Source organism: Cherax quadricarinatus, chromosome 78, assembly GCF_038502225.1.
Source record: "Cherax quadricarinatus isolate ZL_2023a chromosome 78, ASM3850222v1, whole genome shotgun sequence".
In the NCBI taxonomy this organism is placed as follows: domain Eukaryota; kingdom Metazoa; phylum Arthropoda; class Malacostraca; order Decapoda; family Parastacidae; genus Cherax; species Cherax quadricarinatus.
Window position 1 is genome coordinate 4,920,365 of NC_091369.1, and position 26,308 is coordinate 4,946,672.

The 26,308-nt window shown below is 40.9% G+C and overlaps 2 protein-coding genes across 3 annotated transcripts in view; one reads left to right on the forward strand and one right to left on the reverse strand.

The window, feature by feature from the left end:
* The window catches only part of LOC128701567 (huntingtin), a 94,786-nt gene extending 79,251 nt beyond the window's left edge, over nucleotides 1–15,535 (reverse strand). For both annotated transcript variants that reach the window (XM_053795337.2, XM_053795336.2), the window contains exons 1-3: nucleotides 15,385–15,535; nucleotides 10,891–11,099; nucleotides 2,519–2,714 (exon numbers count right to left, since the gene is read on the reverse strand). In XM_053795337.2, the coding sequence (XP_053651312.2) occupies nucleotides 2,519–2,714; nucleotides 10,891–11,084 (390 nt within the window). In that variant the 5' untranslated portion in view covers nucleotides 11,085–11,099; nucleotides 15,385–15,535. The remainder of the gene's footprint in view (nucleotides 1–2,518; nucleotides 2,715–10,890; nucleotides 11,100–15,384) is intronic.
* Nucleotides 15,536–15,851: 316 nt separating this feature from the next.
* Nucleotides 15,852–22,906, forward strand: LOC138851059 (uncharacterized). The gene is made up of 5 exons (XM_070101527.1): nucleotides 15,852–16,004; nucleotides 18,860–18,984; nucleotides 20,319–20,542; nucleotides 20,690–20,807; nucleotides 22,592–22,906. Exons 1-5 carry the CDS (start codon nucleotides 15,953–15,955, stop codon nucleotides 22,904–22,906), a joined length of 834 nt encoding a protein of 277 aa, XP_069957628.1. The 5' UTR covers nucleotides 15,852–15,952.
* Nucleotides 22,907–26,308: the final 3,402 nt, after the last annotated feature.

Here is a 26,308-nt window from a genome sequence, read left to right on the forward strand (position 1 = left end):
CAGCCAAAACATACAGTTCTGTTTATTGACTGAGAAAGTAAAATATAGTCTAGAGTTACTGTAGTTCGTTGGGATTTATTTTTTTAATAGCTACTGTAATGAATGTATCCCACTGTCACTACACTTTAAGTAATAAATGATGTCCTGGGGGCCACCTAATATTTGCCACACCTCATTCACACAGATTCTCAGCTCTCTATTCCCCAACAAGGCCAAATGCCATCTTTATGTCCAGACATAACTTGGCAATACAATAGCAGAATATACCAACAGTATGTAAATAAGATGCAGTATTTGGGTTATGGCATTTTATTTATAAAGTTGTTATGCTGTCATTTACAACCACAACCTGTTACTTATTATGATAAGAGGAGCAACAAGCATAGGCACACCCACATAGTGCATCCATCAATATAAAGGTAAAATAATGTTATAAAACTAAGCATAATAGGACTTCTAGAGGACAGTTGGGAAAGCAAATTCTGGACAGGAACTTCACCTTAAGCGTAGATCAAGGTACATTAAGGCTCTGCATATTTGACACCCTCTTTTTGGTGTTCCACATTTTCAGTGGTTTTTCAACTGAACCATTGTTCATTATATTCAGTGCTTTTTCCACTTTTCTGCCATGTTTCACAAGGGAAAGGCAACTAAAGTCATATTTTAAGGTAAGTATTGTATGTAGTGTGTACATATTTTACTTATGCATCTGTTATTTTATGCCTGGCTGTACTTAATATATGATAAGTCGGACTTGAGTCCTGGAAATGGGAAGTACAATGCCTGCACTTTAAAGGAGGGGTTTGGGATATTGGCAGTTTGGAGGGATATGTTGTGTATCTTTATATGTCTTCTTTCTTTCTTTCAACACATATTGGCCCAAAAGGAAAAACGAAAGTTTCTCCTTTTACATTTAGTAATATATACAGCAGAAGGGGTTACTAGCCCCTTGCTCCCGGCATTTTAGTCGCCTCTTACAACACGCATGGCTTACGGAGGAAGAATTCTGTTCCACTTCCCCATGGAGAATCTTTATATGTATATGCTTCTAAACTGTTGTATTCTGAGCACCTCTGCAAAAACAGTGATAATGTGTGAGTGTGGTGAAAGTGTTGAATGATGATGAAATTATTTTCTTTTTGGGGATTTTCTTTCTTTTTTGGGTCACCCTGCCTCGGTGGGAGATGGCCGACTTGTTGAAAAAAAAAAAAAAGTGTAAACACATTATCAGGTGTTTTAGATGCATTCAGTATTGAAAAACTACTCTTTTTCCACCTGCCAGTGATTTTCACTTATTGCCAAGGTATCAGGAACACAACAGTTATAAGAATGGGGCCCTCCTGTATACTGAAATGCAGAGTAAAAGAGTCAGAAGACACAACTTTCCTTGGAGTACAGTACTTGGTAGATCCTGGAGAAGAAAAAGAAACTCTTCAAAATTAAAGGAGAGCAAGAGCTTTAGTCAAAAAGACAGTGTTGGCCATTGTGAAACAGCCTGTGGCATCAAATGTAAGAATCCCTGTCCAATGTAGTACATAGAATGTAGTCAAGATATATGAACAAGGCTCTCGGAAATAAAGGGGGCCTCAAAGTGCATCACATCATGCCATTCCTAGGTACCAGACAGAGTAGATAGACAAGCTGCTGAAACCTGGGTTATGAGGAGCCCCCAGAACCCGGGAATGTAGCTGGCTAACCCCCTATGAACCTAAGCCTGAGGCAGCAGGCAACAGAGTACCCCTATAAAGTGAGCACACAGGGGTGTCAAGCCCTCCAAAGAAGGAGGTAGTCATATGGGGTAAAGCACTAATAAAAATGGGTACAGTCTAATAAAAATGGGCCCCAAATGAGGGACCATTCTACCCTCAACATATCAAAATATACACATCAGTTAATCTTCAGAGTTTCTGTCTCCATGTGGGTTATTATTGAACAATGACGAGTGTTCATTACACTTAAGTTATCCACATATAGGAAGCATCGCAAACAAACAAGTTAGTGCACCCTGACAGTGGGACAACTGGGCAGTCAAAATGGGTATCATAAATCCGGTGTTTCAGGCAAAGTAAACATTCATCCTTAAAGAACATCTTGAAAAGCAATAGGTACTGCCAAAAAATATCAAAGGCAAATAGAGGGTCCCTAGAAATGCTGAAAAATTACAATAACCATCTATAGAAAGTGCACAGTTGTTGACGAGAGAGAGAGAGAGAGAGAATGGTGACGCCTGAATTGATCAATCGATCAATCAATTTATATCTACACGATACATTATTTGTACAATTTTGGATAACATTACACCTCTTGCATGAAACACCCCTAAGTTATACAGAGCATTTTGGGTGAAAAAGGCAGTCAAAGAGCAGACAGTGAGAGTACAAACCTTACTGGCATCTTGAAAGATGAGTATTAACAGGAACATGGCATATTTAATTTGGACTACCCAGGGCTAGAGAGCAAAAAAAAAAAAATTTACACAGAACAGTGAATATCAATATGAATTTTCAAAATGCCTTACTCTGATAACTCTATTCAGTGACTCATTGGCATTCATCCTGACATCTGGATCCGTATCAGCCGTCAGCAGCAGCAAAGTCTCTATGCCAACTGAGAGCAACTTCTGTATCTCTGTGGGTTTAGCCCCAACTAGTGCATCAGCTATGATGGAACATGTGGAAGCTTTCTCTTTGCTACTCAGTACTTGATCTTTTTTACTGGCAAGGAAAATAAAAAAATTAATTTACAGTGTACAGTACTAATATATATATATATATATATATATATATATATATATATATATATACATATATATATATATATATATATATAAATATATATATAAATATATATATATATTATTATTTTTTTTATTATCACACCGGCCGATTCCCACCAAGGCAGGGTGGCCCGAAAAAGAAAAACTTTCACCATCATTCACTCCATCACTGTCTTGCCAGAAGGGTGCTTTACACTACAGTTTTTAAACTGCAACATTAACACCCCTCCTTCAGAGTGCAGGCACTGTACTTCCCATCTCCAGGACTCAAGTCCGGCCTGCCGGTTTCCCTGAATCCCTTCATAAATGTTACTTTGCTCACACTCCAACAGCACGTCAAGTATTAAAAACCATTTGTCTCCATTCACTCCTATCAAACACGCTCACGCATGCCTGCTGGAAGTCCAAGCCCCTCGCACACAAAACCTCCTTTACCCCCTCCCTCCAACCCTTCCTAGGCCGACCCCTACCCCGCCTTCCTTCCACTACAGACTGATACACTCTTGAAGTCATTCTGTTTCGCTCCATTCTCTCTACATGTCCGAACCACCTCAACAACCCTTCCTCAGCCCTCTGGACAACAGTTTTGGTAATCCCGCACCTCCTCCTAACTTCCAAACTACGAATTCTCTGCATTATATTCACACCACACATTGCCCTCAGACATGACATCTCCACTGCCTCCAGCCTTCTCCTCGCTGCAACATTCATCACCCACGCTTCACACCCATATAAGAGCGTTGGTAAAACTATACTCTCATACATTCCCCTCTTTGCCTCCAAGGACAAAGTTCTTTGTCTCCACAGACTCCTAAGTGCACCACTCACTCTTTTTCCCTCATCAATTCTATGATTCACCTCATCTTTCATAGACCCATCCGCTGACACGTCCACTCCCAAATATCTGAATACGTTCACCTCCTCCATACTCTCTCCCTCCAATCTGATATTCAATCTTTCATCACCTAATCTTTTTGTTATCCTCATAACCTTACTCTTTCCTGTATTCACCTTTAATTTTCTTCTTTTGCACACCCTACCAAATTCATCCACCAATCTCTGCAACTTCTCTTCAGAATCTCCCAAGAGCACAGTGTCATCAGCAAAGAGCAGCTGTGACAACTCCCACTTTGTGTGTGATTCTTTATCTTTTAACTCCACGCCTCTTGCCAAGACCCTCGCATTTACTTCTCTTACAACCCCATCTATAAATATATTAAACAACCACGGTGACATCACACATCCTTGTCTAAGGCCTACTTTTACTGGGAAAAAATTCCCCTCTTTCCTACATACTCTAACTTGAGCCTCACTATCCTCGTAAAAACTCTTCACTGCTTTCAGTAACCTACCTCCTACACCATACACTTGCAACATCTGCCACATTGCCCCCCTATCCACCCTGTCATACGCCTTTTCCAAATCCATAAATGCCACAAAGACCTCTTGAGCCTTATCTAAATACTGTTCACTTATATGTTTCACTGTAAACACCTGGTCCACACACCCCCTACCTTTCCTAAAGCCTCCTTGTTCATCTGCTATCCTATTCTCCGTCTTACTCTTAATTCTTTCAATTATAACTCTACCATACACTTTACCAGGTACACTCAACAGACTTATCCCCCTATAATTTTTGCACTCTCTTTTATCCCCTTTGCCTTTATACAAAGGAACTATGCATGCTCTCTGCCAATCCCTAGGTACCTTACCCTCTTCCATACATTTATTAAATAATTGCACCAACCACTCCAAAACTATATCCCCACCTGCTTTTAACATTTCTATCTTTATCCCATCAATCCCGGCTGCCTTACCCCCTTTCATTTTACCTACTGCCTCACGAACTTCCCCCACACTCACAACTGACTCTTCCTCACTCCTACAAGATGTTATTCCTCCTTGCCCTATACACGAAATCACAGCTTCCCTATCTTCATCAACATTTAACAATTCCTCAAAATATTCCTTCCATCTTCCCAATACCTCTAACTCTCCATTTAATAACTCTCCTCTCCTATTTTTAACTGACAAATCCATTTGTTCTCTAGGCTTTCTTAACTTGTTAATCTCACTCCAAAACTTTTTCTTATTTTCAACAAAATTTGTTGATAACATCTCACCCACTCTCTCATTTGCTCTCTTTTTACATTGCTTCACCACTCTCTTAACTTCTCTCTTTTTCTCCATATACTCTTCCCTCCTTGCATCACTTCTACTTTGTAAAAACTTCTCATATGCTAACTTTTTCTCCCTTACTACTCTCTTTACATCATCATTCCACCAATCGCTCCTCTTCCCTCCTGCACCCACTTTCCTGTAACCACAAACTTCTGCTGAACACTCTAACACTACATTTTTAAACCTACCCCATACCTCTTCGACCCTATTGCCTATGCTCTCATTAGCCCATCTATCCTCCAATAGCTGTTTATATCTTACCCTAACTGCCTCCTCTTTTAGTTTATAAACCTTTACCTCTCTCTTCCCTGATGCTTCTATTCTCCTTGTATCCCATCTACCTTTTACTCTCAGTGTAGCTACAACTAGAAAGTGATCTGATATATCTGTGGCCCCTCTATAAACATGTACATCCTGAAGTCTACTCAACAGTCTTTTATCTACCAATACATAATCCAACAAACTACTGTCATTTCGCCCTACATCATATCGTGTATACTTATTTATCCTCTTTTTCTTAAAATATGTATTACCTATAACTAAACCCCTTTCTATACAAAGTTCAATCAAAGGGCTCCCATTATCATTTACACCTGGCACCCCAAACTTACCTACCACACCCTCTCTAAAAGTTTCTCCTACTTTAGCATTCAAGTCCCCTACCACAATTACTCTCTCACTTGGTTCAAAGGCTCCTATACATTCACTTAACATCTCCCAAAATCTCTCTCTCTCCTCTGCATTCCTCTCTTCTCCAGGTGCATACACGCTTATTATGACCCACTTCTCGCATCCAACCTTTACTTTAATCCACATAATTCTTGAATTTACACATTCATATTCTCTTTTCTCCTTCCATAACTGATCATTTAACATTACTGCTACCCCTTCCTTTGCTCTAACTCTCTCAGATACTCCAGATTTAATCCCATTTATTTCCCCCCACTGAAACTCTCCTACCCCCTTCAGCTTTGTTTCGCTTAGGGCCAGGACATCCAACTTCTTTTCATTCATAACATCAGCAATCATCTGTTTCTTGTCATCCGCACTACATCCACATATATATATATATATATATATAGGTAGTAGGTTGGTAGACAGCAACCACCCAGGGAAGTACTACCGTCCTGCCAGATGACTGTGAAACAAAAACCTGTAACTGTTTTGCATGATGGTAGGATTGCTGGTTTCTTTTTCTGTCTCATAAACACGCTAAGATAACAGGGATATCTTGCTACTCCTACTTACACTTTGGTCACACTTCATAGACACGCACATGCATATATATATATATATACATACATCTAGGTTTTTCTCCTTTTTCTAAATAGCTCTTGTTCTTTTTATTTCTTCTATTGTCCATGGGGAAGTGGAAAAGAATCTTTCCTCCGTAAGCCATGCGTGTCGTATGAGGCGACTAAAATGCCGGGAGCAATGGGCTAGTAACCCCTTCTCCTGTATACAATTACTAAAAAAGAGAAGAAGAAAAACTTTATAAAACTGGGTTGCTTAAATGTGCGTGGATGTAGTGCGGATGACAAGAAACAGATGATTGCTGATGTTATGAATGAAAAGAAGTTGGATGTCCTGGCCCTAAGCGAAACAAAGCTGAAGGGGGTAGGAGAGTTTCAGTGGGGGGAAATAAATGGGATTAAATCTGGAGTATCTGAGAGAGTTAGAGCAAAGGAAGGGGTAGCAGTAATGTTAAATGATCAGTTATGGAAGGAGAAAAGAGAATATGAATGTGTAAATTCAAGAATTATGTGGATTAAAGTAAAGGTTGGATGCGAGAAGTGGGTCATAATAAGCGTGTATGCACCTGGAGAAGAGAGGAATGCAGAGGAGAGAGAGAGATTTTGGGAGATGTTAAGTGAATGTATAGGAGCCTTTGAACCAAGTGAGAGAGTAATTGTGGTAGGGGACTTGAATGCTAAAGTAGGAGAAACTTTTAGAGAGGGTGTGGTAGGTAAGTTTGGGGTGCCAGGTGTAAATGATAATGGGAGCCCTTTGATTGAACTTTGTATAGAAAGGGGTTTAGTTATAGGTAATACATATTTTAAGAAAAAGAGGATAAATAAGTATACACGATATGATGTAGGGCGAAATGACAGTAGTTTGTTGGATTATGTATTGGTAGATAAAAGACTGTTGAGTAGACTTCAGGATGTACATGTTTATAGAGGGGCCACAGATATATCAGATCACTTTCTAGTTGTAGCTACACTGAGAGTAAAAGGTAGATGGGATACAAGGAGAATAGAAGCATCAGGGAAGAGAGAGGTAAAGGTTTATAAACTAAAAGAGGAGGCAGTTAGGGTAAGATATAAACAGCTATTGGAGGATAGATGGGCTAATGAGAGCATAGGCAATAGGGTCGAAGAGGTATGGGGTAGGTTTAAAAATGTAGTGTTAGAGTGTTCAGCAGAAGTTTGTGGTTACAGGAAAGTGGGTGCAGGAGGGAAGAGGAGCGATTGGTGGAATGATGATGTAAAGAGAGTAGTAAGGGAGAAAAAGTTAGCATATGAGAAGTTTTTACAAAGTAGAAGTGATGCAAGGAGGGAAGAGTATATGGAGAAAAAGAGAGAAGTTAAGAGAGTGGTGAAGCAATGTAAAAAGAGAGCAAATGAGAGAGTGGGTGAGATGTTATCAACAAATTTTGTTGAAAATAAGAAAAAGTTTTGGAGTGAGATTAACAAGTTAAGAAAGCCTAGAGAACAAATGGATTTGTCAGTTAAAAATAGGAGAGGAGAGTTATTAAATGGAGAGTTAGAGGTATTGGGAAGATGGAAGGAATATTTTGAGGAATTGTTAAATGTTGATGAAGATAGGGAAGCTGTGATTTCGTGTATAGGGCAAGGAGGAATAACATCTTGTAGGAGTGAGGAAGAGTCAGTTGTGAGTGTGGGGGAAGTTCGTGAGGCAGTAGGTAAAATGAAAGGGGGTAAGGCAGCCGGGATTGATGGGATAAAGATAGAAATGTTAAAAGCAGGTGGGGATATAGTTTTGGAGTGGTTGGTGCAATTATTTAATAAATGTATGGAAGAGGGTAAGGTACCTAGGGATTGGCAGAGAGCATGCATAGTTCCTTTGTATAAAGGCAAAGGGGATAAAAGAGAGTGCAAAAATTATAGGGGGATAAGTCTGTTGAGTGTACCTGGTAAAGTGTATGGTAGAGTTATAATTGAAAGAATTAAGAGTAAGACGGAGAATAGGATAGCAGATGAACAAGGAGGCTTTAGGAAAGGTAGGGGGTGTGTGGACCAGGTGTTTACAGTGAAACATATAAGTGAACAGTATTTAGATAAGGCTAAAGAGGTCTTTGTGGCATTTATGGATTTGGAAAAGGCGTATGACAGGGTGGATAGGGGGGCAATGTGGCAGATGTTGCAAGTGTATGGTGTAGGAGGTAGGTTACTGAAAGCAGTGAAGAGTTTTTACGAGGATAGTGAGGCTCAAGTTAGAGTATGTAGGAAAGAGGGGAATTTTTTCCCAGTAAAAGTAGGCCTTAGACAAGGATGTGTGATGTCACCGTGGTTGTTTAATATATTTATAGATGGGGTTGTAAGAGAAGTAAATGCGAGGGTCTTGGCAAGAGGCGTGGAGTTAAAAGATAAAGAATCACACACAAAGTGGGAGTTGTCACAGCTGCTCTTTGCTGATGACACTGTGCTCTTGGGAGATTCTGAAGAGAAGTTGCAGAGATTGGTGGATGAATTTGGTAGGGTGTGCAAAAGAAGAAAATTAAAGGTGAATACAGGAAAGAGTAAGGTTATGAGGATAACAAAAAGATTAGGTGATGAAAGATTGAATATCAGATTGGAGGGAGAGAGTATGGAGGAGGTGAACGTATTCAGATATTTGGGAGTGGACGTGTCAGCGGATGGGTCTATGAAAGATGAGGTGAATCATAGAATTGATGAGGGAAAAAGAGTGAGTGGTGCACTTAGGAGTCTGTGGAGACAAAGAACTTTGTCCTTGGAGGCAAAGAGGGGAATGTATGAGAGTATAGTTTTACCAACGCTCTTATATGGGTGTGAAGCGTGGGTGATGAATGTTGCAGCGAGGAGAAGGCTGGAGGCAGTGGAGATGTCATGTCTGAGGGCAATGTGTGGTGTGAATATAATGCAGAGAATTCGTAGTTTGGAAGTTAGGAGGAGGTGCGGGATTACCAAAACTGTTGTCCAGAGGGCTGAGGAAGGGTTGTTGAGGTGGTTCGGACATGTAGAGAGAATGGAGCGAAACAGAATGACTTCAAGAGTGTATCAGTCTGTAGTGGAAGGAAGGCGGGGTAGGGGTCGGCCTAGGAAGGGTTGGAGGGAGGGGGTAAAGGAGGTTTTGTGTGCGAGGGGCTTGGACTTCCAGCAGGCATGCGTGAGCGTGTTTGATAGGAGTGAATGGAGACAAATGGTTTTTAATACTTGACGTGCTGTTGGAGTGTGAGCAAAGTAACATTTATGAAGGGATTCAGGGAAACCGGCAGGCCGGACTTGAGTCCTGGAGATGGGAAGTACAGTGCCTGCACTCTGAAGGAGGGGTGTTAATGTTGCAGTTTAAAAACTGTAGTGTAAAGCACCCTTCTGGCAAGACAGTGATGGAGTGAATGATGGTGAAAGTTTTTCTTTTTCGGGCCACCCTGCCTTGGTGGGAATCGGCCGGTGTGATAATAAAAAAAAAAAAAAAAAAAAATATATATATATATATATATATATATATATATATATATATATATAGATATATATATATATATATATACATATAGATAGATAGATACACAGATTGATAGAGAATACAATTTTCCCCACAAATTCACAGGGCAGGGTTATAGTCCAATAAAACCCCATGATGCTCGAAACTACAAATAATACAGAGTTAAGTCTAAAAAAAATTTCGAAAAAATCTGTATATATAATATACTGACATTCATAGAAATAATGGCTGGAACAGAGACTGGTGCATGGGAGAGCCACTGAGCCAGAAAACTATTGCATAACTGAATCAATTCACTTGTTGCCTTTCATATAAGCACTGGACAGTCAAAATATGTAAATACCGAAGTTCACAAATTTGTATGGACAACCTTTGACTGTACAAAATCTCATAAAATAGCTTATGATATTTTTTATATACAGTACTTTTTAACACCTATTGACAAAACAACTGATAGTAATTTAATTATTCACCTATTCAGGTAAACACTGTATAGTACACTATTTTCAAACAGGGAAGCTTTAATGATTTCATTTAACAGTGAAGGTAATTTCAAGACCATTCAGAATCCAAGACATTCGTACTTAAAAACTGAGTTAATAATAACAATAATTTTATTTTTCTTCACTATACAGGTAATGCAGTTTAAGATTGAGACACTTATGCAGCATATGGGAATCTTTATTCAGGAACCGTTTCGCCACACAGTGGCTTCATCAGTCCAATACAAAGAGGAAGGCGTAAGGAGAGGAGGAGTATGAGGTAATCAGTCCCTCAGCCTGGAGTCGATGTGTTCAGTCCATCAATCTACAAGATTGATGGACTGAACACATCGACTCCAGGCTGAGGGACTGATTACCTCATACTCCTCCTCTCCTTACGCCTTCCTCTTTGTATTGGACTGATGAAGCCACTGTGTGGCGAAACGGTTCCTGAATAAAGATTCCCATATGCTGCATAAGTGTCTCACTCTTCAACTTGTCGGTTTTTCGAACCATTCATCACAATGCAGTTTAAGTTTAATCAAATATTGTTAGGCACAAAAGGAAGCTACTAGCATGTGATGCATTTTGGGAAGACTAATCGTAATGCTTAAAAATTACTTAAGAACTAGACATGGGTTATTAAGTAGCTTTTTAAATATACAAATAATGAGAGGTAGCTAAATGAACAATAGTACAATTTAAGTATGTACTAATACTTTGAACTGATTCAATGCTCTTCACCTGAGCAATCCCTGACTCTGCTGTGACAGTGACGATGCTAGCGAGGCCATAGTTCTGGGGTGCTCTGCAGGGCGTTGCTCGCCAGCCTGGGCCCCAGCTGCTGTCATTGAGGGAGCACCTCCATTTGTACCATTGCCTCCCTGGGACAGTTTTACTGCCTCAAAGGCACGAATCAACTTCTCAAGGGCTGCCATGGTTTTTTCCAAGTCCTGTGAAGGATATAAAAGTTAAGTTCACTACGAGCTTAGTTGGTCACCAATGCTCAGGGCAGGGCAGAGTTAGTTGTCTACATTCCACCAAGGTCACAGCTGAAGTCCCTCTCTGCAAAGTATAACAACTATTGCATTTAGTAGGTAAGTTTATTTAGGAACAAGTACACAAATAGTTACATAAATTATATCATACATAGTGTAGTATATGTGTAGATTGCCCAAAATAACCCCAAAAAAAGTCAAAGTGACTTATTTCCAATGGGGTCCTTGTAATAACTTATTATCAAAACCTTTTCACACACCTCATACCCAACAGTGAACAGCAACCGCTCTGTGCACAGTCCTTGTCAGATATAACCATTTTGTACACTTTTCCTGTACGAAACAGAACACAACAATTGTTTTCAAGATTTTCTGTCCATGAGAACTAGCAACTGTTCCATAGATCTTCACTATCCATGGCAAGATATAACAATCATCCCGTACACTGTGGCAGGCAAAGTATACCCAACATTCTGTACACTGTTCCAGGTAGTGTATAACAACCACACATTGTCCCAGGTAGTGTATAAAAACCACACATTGTCCCAGGTAGTGTATAAAAACCACACATTGTCCCAGGTAGTGTATAAAAACCACACACTGTCCCAGGTAGTGTATAACAACCACACATTGTCCCAGGTAGTGTATAAAAACCACACACTGTCCCAGGTAGTGTATAACAACCACACATTGTCCCAGGTAGTGTATAACAACCACACACTGTCCCAGGTAGTGTATAACAACCACACATTGTCCCAGGTAGTGTATAAAAACCACACATTGTACCAGGTAGTGTATAACAACCACACACTGTCCCAGGTAGTGTATAACAACCACACATTGTCCCAGGTAGTGTATAAAAACCACACATTGTCCCAGGTAGTGTATAACAACCACACATTATCCCAGGTAGTGTATAACAACCACACACTGTCCCAGGTAGTGTATAACAACCACACACTGTACCAGGTAGTGTATAACAACCACACACTGTCCCAGGTAGTGTATAACAACCACACACTGTCCCAGGTAGTGTATAACAACCACACACTGTCCCAGGTAGTGTATAACAACCACACACTGTCCCAGGTAGTGTATAACAACCACACACTGTCCCAGGTAGTGTATAACAACATCACACTGTCCCAGGTAGTGTATAACAACCACACACTGTCCCAGGTAGTGTATAACAACATCACACTGTCCCAGGTAGTGTATAACAACCACACATTGTCCCAGGTAGTGTATAAAAACCACACACTGTCCCAGGTAGTGTATAACAACCACACACTGTCCCAGGTAGTGTATAACAACCCCACACTGTCCCAGGCAGTGTATAACAACCCCACACTGTCCGAGGTAGTGTATAACAACCACAAATTGTACCAGGTAGTGTATAACAACCATACACTGTCCCAGGTAGTGTATAACAACCACACATTGTCCCAGGTAGTGTATAACAACCACACACTGTCCCAGGTAGTGTATAACAACCCCACACTGTCCCAGGCAGTGTATAACAACCACATACTGTCCCAGGCAGTACATAACAACCACACACTGTCCCAGGCAGTGTATAACAACTACACACTGTCCCAGGTAGTGCATAACCATACACTGTCCCAGGCAGTGTATAACAACCACACATTGTCCCAGGTAGTGTATAACAACCACACACTGTCCCAGGTAGTGTATAACAACCACACACTGTCCCAGGCAGTGTATAACAACCACACACTGTCCCAGGTAGTGCATAACAACCCCACACTGTCCCAGGCAGTGTATAACAACCACACACTGTCCCAGGTAGTGCATAACAACCCCACACTGTCCCAGGTAGTGTATAACAACCACACACTGTCCCAGGCAGTGTATAACAACCCCACACTGTCCCAGGTAGTGCATAACAACCCCACACTGTCCCAGGTAGTGTATAACAACCACACACTGTCCCAGGTAGTGTATAACAACCACACACACTGTACCAGGTAGTGTATAACAACCACACACTGTCCCAGGTAGTGCATAACAACCCCACACTGTCCCAGGTAGTGCATAACAACCCCACACTGTCCCAGGTAGTGTATAACAACCCCACACTGTCCCAGGCAGTGCATAACAACCCCACACTGTCCCAGGTAGTGTATAACAACCCCACACTGTCCCAGGCAGTGCATAACAACCCCACACTGTCCCAGGCAGTGCATAACAACCCCACACTGTCCCAGGTAGTGCATAACAACCCCACACTGTCCCAGGCAGTGTATAACCCCACACTGTCCCAGGCAGTGTATAACAACCCCACACTGTCCTAGGCAGTATGTAACAACCCCCCACTATCCCAGGCAGTATATAACAACCCCACACTGTCCTAGGCAGTGTATAACAACCCCACACTGTCCTAGGCAGTATGTAACAACCCCACACTATCCCAGGCAGTATATAACAACCCCACACTGTCCCAGGCAGTGTATAACAACATCACACTGTCCTAGGCAGTATGTAACAACCCCCCACTATCCCAGGCAGTATATAACAACCCCACACTGTCCCAGGCAGTATATAATAACCCCACACTATCCCAGGCAGTGTATAACAGCCCCACACTGTCCCAGGCAGTATATAACAACCCCACACTGTCCTAGGCAGTGTATAACAACCCCACACTGTCCTAGGCAGTATATAACAACCCCACACTATCCTAGGCAGTATATAACAACCCCACACTATCCCAGGCAGTATATAACAACCCCACACTATCCCAGGCAGTATATAACAACCCCACACTATCCCAGGCAGTATATAACAACCCCACACTCTCCCAGGCAGTATATAACAACCCCACACTGTCCCAGGCAGTATATAACAACCCCACACTATCCCAGGCAGTATATAACAACCCCCCACTGTCCCAGGCAGTATATAACAACCCCACACTGTCCCAGGCAGTATATAACAGCCCCACACTGCCCCAGGCAGTATATAACAACCCCACACTGTCCCTGGCAGTATATAACAACCCCACACTGTCCCAGGCAGTATATAACAACCCCACACTGTCCCAGGCAGTATATAACAATCCCACACTGTCCCAGGCAGTATATAACAGCCCCACACTGCCCCAGGCAGTATATAACAACCCCACACTGTCCCAGGCAGTATATAACAACCCCACACTGTCCCAGGCAGTATATAACAGCCCCACACTGTCCCAGGCAGTATATAACAACCCCACACTGTCCCAGGCAGTATATAACAACCCCACACTGTCCCAGGCAGTATGTAACAACCCCACACTGTCCCAGGCAGTATATAACAGCCCCACACTGCCCCAGGCAGTATATAACAGCCCCACACTGTCCCAGGCGGTATATAACAGCCCCACACTGTCCCAGGCAGTATATAACAGCCCCACACTGCCCCAGGCAGTATATAACAACCCCACACTGTCCCAGGCAGTATATAACAACCCCACACTGTCCCAGGCAGTATGTAACAACCCCACACTGTCCCAGGCAGTATATAACAGCCCCACACTGCCCCAGGCAGTATATAACAGCCCCACACTGTCCCAGGCGGTATATAACAGCCCCACACTGTCCCAGGCAGTATATAACAGCCCCACACTGCCCCAGGCAGTATATAACAACCCCACACTGTCCCAGGCAGTATATAACAACCCCACACTGTCCCAGGCAGTATATAACAGCCCCACACTGTCCCAGGCAGTATATAACAACCCCACACTGTCCCAGGCAGTATATAACAACCCCACACTGTCCCAGGCAGTATATAACAACCCCACACTGTCCCAGGCAGTATATAACAACTCCACACTGTCCCAGGCAGTATATAACAGCCCCACACTGTCCCAGGCAGTATATAACAGCCCCACACTGTCCCAGGCAGTATATAACAACCCCACACTGTCCCAGGCAGTATATAACAACCCCACACTGTCCCAGGCAGTATATAACAACTCCACACTGTCCCAGGCAGTATATAACAGCCCCACACTGTCCCAGGCAGTATATAACAACCCCACACTGTCCCAGGCAGTATATAACAGCCCCACACTGTCCCAGGCAGTATATAACAGCCCCACACTGTCCCAGGCAGTATATAACAACCCCACACTGTCCCAGGAAGGGGATAACAACTGTCCCACACACTGTCCCACAGGGTAAACAGCCCTCCTGTTTTCTTGCAGGGGGCGGCCCCGGAGCTAGAGCTGGACTACCTATGAGAGGGTGGCGTGGGGGCAGTAAGAGCGTGCGTGGAGGGTGGTGGGAGCCATGGAGAGGCCACAGGAGCAGGAAAAAGCAGTGGCCAGCCAGCAGTTTGTTGTGGTTGTGGCCCAACACTTGTCAATATGGCCCACTCTCCATTCCGTTACTTGCTTTCCTACCAACACAAAACCCTTTTTTTACCCCGCTAACGTCATTTTTAAAATCTTGGATGGCTTCTAAAAATAAAATCGACTGTTAAAGTTATTTTCTAGATATTAGTTATTGGTATTAAGGTAGCGGTTTAGCGTTAATATATACAAAATACGGTACAAATATTTCGTGCGGAATAGCGATCATGGCTGTCACATGATGGTGAAGAACGGGAAGCCAGAGTAAATATTACTTATTAACCAAAAAATACGTACATTTTCACCAATTTAACCCGCTATATATCACAAAGGGACTACTCTGGATACGGCCTATAGGCTAATATGCCCCTTAAACCTACTAACACAGCAATAAACGCAAAAGAATAAGCCGGGTTTTCCCTATTGCATATTGATTCCCATCAGTCGCAAGATGGCAAGTCAGGTGACAGCACTCGTAGCTCTCTTCTCTCTGTTTTTCTCAGGTTTGTGGCTCTCCTACCATCACCATACATTTGTTACACCATTATGGGAGTATGGATGACATGTGTGATGACTGCTATGGCAGTGAGTCACCTGAAATCCTTCGAAATTAATCATTTCCACTGACGTATCTTTGAATTATTTTTGAGTGTAAAATGCTAAGGAACTTTATTTATGTGCAAATACATATAAATACACTTATATAAACAATTATACACACTAACATATATATATAAATTACCTAAGATAACCCTCCCCCCCCAAATATTTCCATTGTGGTCCTTATTTACGTACAGGTCCTTATTTAAGCTATTTTATGTTATTTCAACTATATTATTTTGAAATCAGTTGTGGTATGTATTAATAATTTATGTGGGTAAATATTCAAAGCTTTTACTGGGTAATTTGGGCTTTTATTCAACTCATAATAAGAGGACTGGGGTAGGCCTACAGGCCCAGGCTAGGTAGGTCTAACTCACACCCGCCCAGTAAGTTTATTTAGGTACAGGTACATAAGGTCAATTATCGTACCTGGTAACACGTAAATTATCTTGGATAACCCAGAGAAAGTCCGGGACTTATTTCCATTTGGGTTCTTGATTTGCATGAGGTTCTCTTGATTTACATTGGGGTCCTTGATTTACATTGGGGATCCTTAATTTACATTGGGGATCCTTGATTTACATTGGGGATCCTTGATTTACATTGGGGTCCTTGATTTACATTGGGGATCCTTGATTTACATTGGGGATCCTTGATTTACATTGGGGATCCTTGATTTACATTGGGGATCCTTGATTTATATTGGGGATCCTTGAATTACATTGGGGGTCCTTGATTTACATTGGGGTCCTTGATTTACATTGGGGTCCTTGATTTACATTGGGGTCCCTCATTTACATTGGGGTTCTTGATTTACATTGGGGTCCATCATTTACATTGGGGATCTTGATTTACATCGGATTCCTGGTTTTCACCGGATCCCTAGTTTTCATCGGAACCCTGGTTTTCATCAGATCCCTGGTTTTCACCGGATCTCTGGTTTTCATCGGATCCCTGGTTTTCATCAGATCCCTGGTTTTCATCGGATCCCTGGTTTTCTTCAGATCCCTGGTTTCCATTGGGGTCCCTCATTTACATTGGGGTTCTTGATTTACATTGGGGTCCTTCATTTACATTAAGGATCTTGATTTACATCGGATCCCTGGTTTTCACCGGATCCCTAGTTTTCATCGGATCCCTGGTTTTCATCAGATCCCTAGTTTTCATCGGATCCCTGGTTTTCATCAGATCCCTGGTTTTCATCGGATCCCTGGTTTTCATCAGATCCCTGGTTTTCATCGGATCCCTGGTTTTCATCGGATCCCTGGTTTTCATCGGATCCCTGGTTTTCACCGGATCCCTAGTTTTCATCGGAACCCTGGTTTTCATCAGATCCCTGGTTTTCATCGGATCCCTGATTTCCATCAGATCCCTGATTTCCATTGGGGTTCTTGATTTCCACTGGGATCCTTGTTTAAATAATATCACAGGGACCCCAATGAAAATAATTCATTTTGACTTTTTTGGGGTTATCGTGTGTAATTTATATTATGTATGAAAATTGTTCTTATGTGTACCTGTGCCTAAATATACTTACTTATGTACTTGTCTAGCCTGTTTTTAAAGCCACACAAATTTTGTGTCAACGATGCCAGTCGAGAATTTATTCCACTCTTCGACAACTCTTTCCAAACCATTGCTTTCCTATGTCCTCTCTAAATCTGGACGTCAGCAGACGGAGGGTCAAGCCTCCACCATGTCTTGTGCTGAATGACCCACATGGATTTAGCACTTAAGAATTAAACAATACAGACTGAACCTGTGGCTCGGTTGACACGGTGTTCGCAGTTCAATCCCTGGCATGGGTGGAGACGTTGGGTGTGTTTCCTTACACCTGCAGTCCCTGTTCACCTAGCAACTAAGTAAGTACCTGGGTGTTAGTCGCATCCTGGGGAGACAAAACTAAAAAAGGATGTACGTGACTGGTATACTGTACAGTACCAACAGGATGAAAATTAGACACATGTACAACATCTGGGTATCTTTATTGTAGATATTTCGCCAACCATTAGCAAAACGTCTTCTATAAAGATTCCCAGATGCTGCACACGTCTAATTTTCATTGAGATTAAAGAACCCTAGTGGAAATAAGACACAGTTCCCAATGACACACTGACTTTCTTGGGTTATCCTGGTAGCTAACCCTCCAGGTTAAAATTCTGAACAAATCAAATCTTGTTGCAAATCCTGCCTTGGTTAGATATTTTTGCACATTATTTATATACGTACTCTTTATGTATTCCTGTCTTCCATTTATACACCTCAGTCTGTCCTCATAGGAAAGATTTCCAGTACATAAAATCAACTTCGTCATCCTTCAGTGTATTTTTCAGCACATTTATATCCATTCTGAAATACAGTGACCAGAACTGCCAGCATAATATAAATGAGGCCTAACCAACAATATAAAATAATCCGAGGACTCCTTTTACTTATACTTTGTTATGTGAAGCCAAGAATTCTATTAGCTTTATAATGAACACTGATGTACTGTAGTATGTATGTATATAAATTATTTAATTTATTATTTACACGTATTTTAAAACATTTTTGGGTGACATACTTGACGATTATTTCCTGTATATAGCTACTGTATTTATCATTTAATATAAATTTGCAAAATGTTTGAATTTTGGTTTCCCAAAAAACTTCATAGTACTCTACGTTTTTTTTATATCCAGTGACTATTGAGCATTGAAAATTTTGATGCATTGATTTTTAACTTTTAATGACTAGTGTTATCTTATATTCATAGTTTACTGTGGAGAAATAAATGTTGCATTCTCGCCACCGACTGTGAGATTTGGATCAGCAAGCGTCTTGAGGGCCACGGATCTTGATGACGTTTTGGCTGCCGCTCTTGGGTACACTCCTGCCAAGGTACGTGTAAATAAGTTTATTTAGGCACAGGTACACATAAGTACAATTATCATACTTAGTGTCAGTTAGGATATGTGCAACTGTGATGTCATCAGACTTCTGCCAAGATAGTGATTGAATGAATAGCAGTGAAAGAGTCCTCTTTTTTGGGTCACCCTGCCTTGGTAGAGGAAAAATTTTCTTCCTTTATAAACCATGAGTGTCATAAGAGGCGACTAAAATGCCAGGAGCAAGGGGCTAGTAACCCCTCCTGTATAAATTGCTAAATTTAAAAAAAAATGCTTTTGTTTTTCCTCTTAGGGATACGGCCAGTTTGTTGAAAAAAATATATAATCACACCGCTGCCTTACGTCATTAACCCGTAAACGGTCCAAGCAGATCTACGTTCACATGTGTAGTGCTACAAAAGTAGATCTACGTTTTTTTACATATTTTCAAATATAACAAAAAAGTAGATCAGTTTTTTTTTACACATTTTCAAATGTAAAAAAAACAAAAAGAAGATCTATTGTTTTTTACATTCAAATGTTGAAAAAACGTATATATACGTTTGGACCGTTTACGGGTTAATTGGTTCCAAGAACCCCTAAGTAACCCGGTTTTTTTATGTAAACCGGATTAGCCTTAAAAATGCCTTAAATTGATGACGACACCATGAAACTAGCGTAAATAACCTTAAAGAATACTAAAAACACATTTTAGTCATATTTCATAATGAATAATGAACAATTAAAAGAAAATTATGATGTACATAACATTGCCAAGTGACGTAAAATCAGGCATAATGACATTCGCTGAACTGAAATTTACTCTAGAAAAGTGGCATAAAGGTGAATTTGACGTAGGCTGAAATGACATAAAGCGGGGTATGACTGTATAATTATGTATGTATGTACATAAATTATATGCAACCTATACGGAGTGCACTGTTCAGTTGTTGAATAGATTGTACTTTTTTTTATTAGACCTCTGTATTAAATATGCTAATATTATAGTTTTCAAATTGTAAAAGCTCACCGAATAGCCTCTTATTGTCTACATATTGATAAACATTTTGGTTAGGTATATTTTTCATTAAATTCATAGCTAATTTTTGAAGTAGTATAATGAATATTTTACCAGGAACAATAACACTAAGGCTAGTGTTTAAATATTCACTCTTTCACAGTAATAAAATCTAGTTCTTTAAAGTCTCATTATTCATGCTATTCTCTCAGCTACTGGGCTAATTTGATGTTAAACCAGAACAACAGGAAGGAAAGAAGCTGCATTTGTTTTTGTTTTTTTCATGATTTTATGTGAGAAACCTAAGTCTGTCTGTTTTTTTTCTGCAGTCCTCTTCATGGAAAGGCTTAACCATCACATCACCATTTTCTCCACCAACTGCTGCAGTGGTGGTAGAGGTACACAGTGGTGGTGCAAGCATCAGGCAGGCAGGCTCTTCATATGGACTGAAAGAAGATACATCCATTGATGAGGTCTTCCGTAGACTCAAGAGCATCTACGGCTCCAAAGCCCAGAGACATACGCTTTTCAAACGTCTTACTGTTATTGACAAGTGAGTTAGGGGTTGAATATTTAGCAGTGCGTTGTACAAAATTCAAGATGCACAGTACAGAAACTTCAGATTGACTATATTATCGGATAAACTATTTTTTTTACATACATTTACCGCAGCGAGAATAATTATGATGGCATCCAACAGTTCTGATGATGAACGTGTTAGCCGCTCTCTTCCTGCCACCAAAGTATTGAATGCTACCCAGGAACCAGATGGAACTTTCCTTCGTGAGATGGCTGCTCTCTATATTACAGCACAAACTGTAAGTAAATTACAAAAGTGTATCACTTGCTTCTAAAGCTTTAGGGATCAGATTGAGTATTAAGGGTGAAAAAAAGCTATATTGCAGTTATAATGTTGTTAAGACACATGTGCAACAGTTAGATATTTATTATTTTATTAACACACTGGCCGATTCCCACCAAGGCAGGGTGGCCCGAAAAAGAAAAACTTTCACCATCATTCACTCCATCACTGTCTTGCCAGAAGGGTGCTTTACACTACAGTTTTTAAACTGCAACATTAACACCCCTCCTTCAGAGTGCAGGCACTGTACTTCCCATCTCCAGGACTCAAGTCCGGCCTGCCGGTTTCCCTGAACCCCTTCATAAATGTTACTTTGCTCACACTCCAACAGCACGTCAAGTATTAAAAACCATTTGTCTCCATTCACTCCTATCAAACATGCTCATGCATGCCCACTGGAAGTCCAAGCCCCTCGCACACAAAACCTTTGCCCCCTCCCTCCAACCTTTCTTAGGCTGACCCCTACCCTGCCTTCCTTCCGCTACAGACTGATACACTCTTGAAGTCATTCTGTTTCGCTCCATTCTCTCTACATGTCCGAACCACCTCAACAACCCTTCCTCAGCCCTCTGGACAACAGTTTTGGCAATCCTGCACCTCCTCCTAACTTCCAAACTACGAATTCTCTGCATTATATTCACACCACACATTGCCCTCAGACATGACATCACTGCCTCTAGCCTTCTCCTCACTGCAACATTCATCACCCATGCTTCACACCCATATAAGAGCTTTGGTAAAACTATACTTTCATACATTCCCCTCTTTGCCTCCAAGGACAAAATTCTTTGTCTCCACAGACTCCTAAGTGCACCGCTCACCCTTTTCCCCTCATCAATTCTGATTCACCTCATCTTTCATAGACCCATCCGCTGACACGTCCACTCCCAAATATCTGAATACATTCACCTCCTCCATACTCTCTCCCTCCAATCTGATATCTAATCTTTCATCACCTAATCTTTTTGTTATCCTCATAACCTTACTCTTTCCTATATTCACTTTTAATTTTCTTCTTTTACATACCCTACCAAATTCATCCACCAACCTCTTCAGAATCTCCCAAGAGCACAGTGTCATCAGCAAAGAGCAACTGTGACAACTCCCACTTTATGTGTGATTCTTTATCTTTTAATTCCATGCCTCTTGCCAAGACCCTCGCATTTACTTCTCTTACAACCCCATCTATAAATATATTGAACAACCACGGTGACATCACACATCCTTGTCTAAGGCCTACTTTTACTGGGAAATAATCTCCCTCTTTCCTACATACTCTAACTTGAGCCTCATTATCCTCGTAAAAACTCTTCACTGCTTTCAGTAACCTACCTCCCATACCATACACCTGCAACATCTGCCACATTGCCCTCCTATCCACCCTGTCATATGCCTTTTCCAAATCCATAAATGCCACAAAAACCTCTTTAGCCTTTTCTAAATACTGTTCACTTGTATATTTACTGTAAAATATTTTGCCTACATGGGAGGCTTCTTCAGTCGAATACATATGAAGCAGGAGAATCAGTAGAGATGTAAGGACGCTGTAATCAGTCCATTTCCCTCTGCTGGTTCTGCTGCCTCTGTCTTCAACTGAAGAAACATACTGTGTAGGCGAAACGTTTCGGAATAAAGATACCTAACTGTTGTTCGTGTCTTATCAACTTGGTCAGTATTGTATACCATTATCATAATTATAATGTTAGGTTTACGTGTCTGTAATTGGAATATACCCCTCAGGCTGAAGAAATAACCACCGCACCACATGGAGGTCAGGATGTGATTTTCCTGGAAGTGAACACACTAGCACAACTAGTGAAGACTTATGGACTTGGATCTCCTCGGGTATGCAAATTGAATTTTGGTTTACACATTATACTATTTCTTCTTTGTAATATTAAAAGCATATTTTATTTTATTGCCATATTGCCATCAGCTAACTTTATTGTTAGTTTAGAAATTACTTTTAAATTTCATGCTATCATCCAATTTCTTACATGTATAGAAAGTTTATATTTCCCTTGGATAAAGAGGAATAAGAATTGTTATAAGTAAGGAGGAAAGAGGAGTGACTGGTGGAATGATAAAGTAAAGGGTGTGATAAAAGAGAAAAAGGTAGCTTACGAGAGGTTTTTACAAAGCAGAAGTGTTATAAGAAGAGCAGAGTATATGGAGAGTAAAAGAAAGGTGAAGAGAGTGGTGAGAGTGTGCAAAAGGAGAGCAGATGATAGAGTGGGAGAGGCACTGTCAAGAAATTTTAATGAAAATAAGAAAAATTTTTGGAGTGAGTTAAACAAGTTAAGAAAGCCTAGGGAAAGTATGGATTTGTCAGTTAAAAACAGAGTAGGGGAATTAGTAGATGGGGAAAGGGAGGTATTAGGTAGATGGCGAGAATATTTTGAGGAACTTTTAAATGTTGAGGAAGAAAGGGAGGCGGTAATTTCATGCACTGGTCAGGGAGGTATACTATCTTTTAGGAGTGAAGAAGAGCAGAATGTAAGTGTGATGGAGGTACATGAGGCATTACGTAGAATGAAAGGGGGTAAAGCAGCTGGAACTGATGGGATCATGACAGAAATGTTAAAAGCAGGGAGGGATATAGTGTTGGAGTGGTTGGTACTTTTGTTTAATAAATGTATGAAAGAGGGGAAGGTACCTAGGGATTGGCGGAGAGCATGTATAGTCCCTTTATATAAAGGGAAAGGGGACAAAAGAGATTGTAAAAATTATAGAGGAATAAGTTTACTGAGTATACCAGGAAAAGTATACGGTAGCGTTATAATTGAAAGAATTAGAGGGAAGACAGAATGTAGGATTGCGGATGAGCAGGGAGGCTTCAGAGTGGGTAGGGGATGTGTAGATCAAGTGTTTACATTGAAGCATATATGTGAACAGTATTTATATAAAGGTAGGGAAGTTTTTATTGCATTTATGGATTTAGAAAAGGCATATGATAGAGTGGATAGAGGAGCAATGTGGCAGATGTTGCAAGTATATGGAATAGGTGGTAAGTTACTAAATGCTGTAAAGAGTTTTTATGAGGATAGTGAGGCTCAGGTTAGGGTGTGTAGAAGAGAGGGAAAATACTTCCCGGTAAAAGTAGGTCTTAGACAGGGATGTGTAATGTCACCATGGTTGTTTAATATATTTATAGATGGGGTTGTAAAATAAGTAAATGCTAGGGTGTTCGGGAGAGGGGTGGGGTTAAATTATGGGGAATCAAATTCAAAATGGGAATTGACACAGTTACTTTTTGCTGATGATACTGTGCTTATGGGAGATTCTAAAGAAAAATTGCAAAGGTTAGTGGATGAGTTTGAGAATGTGTGTAAAGGTAGAAAGTTGAAAGTGAACATAGAAAAGAGTAAGGTGATGAGGGTATCAAATGATTTAGATAAAAAAAAATTGGATATCAAATTGGGGAGGAGGAGTATGGAAGAAGTGAATGTTTTCAGATACTTGGGAGTTGACGTATCGGCGGATGGATTTATGAAGGATGAGGTTAATCATAGAATTGATGAGGGAAAAATGGTGAGTGGTGCATTGAGGTATATGTGGAGTCAAAAAACGTTATCTATGGAGGCAAAGAAGGGAATGTATGAAAGTATAGTAGTACCAACACTCTTATATGGATGTGAAGCTTGGGTGGTAAATGCAGCAGCGAGGAGACGGTTGGAGGCAGTGGAGATGTCCTGTCTAAGGGCAATGTGTGGTGTAAATATTATGCAGAAAATTCGGAGTGTGGAAATTAGGAGAAGGTGTGGAGTTAATAAAAGCATTAGTCAGAGGGCAGAAGAGGGGTTGGTGAGGTGGTTTGGTCATTTAGAGAGAATGGATCAAAGTAGAATGACATGGAAAGCATATAAATCTATAGGGGAAGGAAGGAGGGGTAGGGGTCGTCCTCGAAAGGGTTGGAAAGAGGGGGTAAAGGAGGTTTTGTGGGCGAGGGGCTTGGACTTCCAGCAAGCGTGCATGAGCGTGTTAGATAGGAGTGAATGGAGACAAATGATACTTGGGACCTGACGATCTGTTGGAGTGTGAGCAGGGTAATATTTAGTGAAGGGATTCAGGGAAACCGGTTATTTTCACATAGTCAGACTTGAGTCCTGGAAATGGGAAGTACAATGCCTGCACTTTAAAGGAGGGGTTTGGGATATTGGCAGTTTGGAGGGATATGTTGTGTATCTTTATACATATATGCTTCTAAACTGTTGTATTCTGAGCACCTCTGCAAAAACAGTGATAATGTGTGAGTGTGGTGAAAGTGTTGAATGATGATGAAAGTATTTTCTTTTTGGGGATTTTCTTTCTTTTTTGGGTCACCCTGCCTCGGTGGGAGACGGCCGACTTGTTGAAAAAAAAAAAAAAAATAAGTAAGTACAGTGGACCCTCGACATTCGATACTAATTCGTTCCTGAGGGCTATCGAATGTCGAAAATATCGAAAGTCGAATTAATTTTCCCCATAAGAAATAATGGAAATCAAATTAATCCATGCAAGACACCCAATAGTACGAAAAAAAAATTTTACTACATGAAATATTAAGTTTAATGCAATAAAATATTTACAATAACAGCAATAACAATACATTAATAACAATAGAATAATTGACACTTACCTTTAATGAAGATCTGGTGATGACTGATGGGATGGGAGGAGGGGAGAGTGTCAAGGTTGTTACTGTTTAGAAGGGGAATCCCCTTCCATTAGGACTTGAGGTAGCAAGTCCTTTTCCGGGGTTACTTCCCTTCTTCTTTTAATGCCACTAGGACCAGCTTGAGAGTCACTGGACTTCTGTCGCACAACATATCTGTCCATAGAGGCCTGTACCTCTCGCTTCTTTATGACTTTCCTAAAGTGGTTCACAACATTGTCAGTGTACAGGTTGCCAACACGGCTTGCAGTAGCTGTGTCAGGGTGATTTTCATCAAAAAAGGTTTGCACTTCAAGCCACTTTGCACACATTTCCTTAATCTTTGAAGTAGACAACTTCTTCAATTTCTCTCTCCCCTCCTCTGAAGCAGTTTCCTCAGGTCTGGCCTCTTGCTGTTGAAGATGATCTAGCAGCTCATCAGTAGTTAGTTTGTCATTGTCCTCCTCCACCAACTCTTCCACTTCCTCCCCACTAACCTCCAACCCCAAGGACTTCCCCAATGCCACAATGGATTCCTCAACTGGCATAGGATTCTCAGGGTTAGCCGTGGTTAGACGTGGACACTTCTTTTATGAATCGCATCGAATGTTGGGTTTTCCATCAAATATCGAGGCGAAATTTTTGCGTTAAAATGCATCGAATGTCGGATTTATTGAATGTCGATGCCATCGAATGTCGGGGGTCCACTGTATTAGAATAAGTGAAGAGATGTTTGGGATGATATCCTGGGAGCTGGTGGGATAGTGTTGGATTTATAGGTCCATTTGTTTCCTGTTATGTATGACATGAGAGAAGTCTGCTAT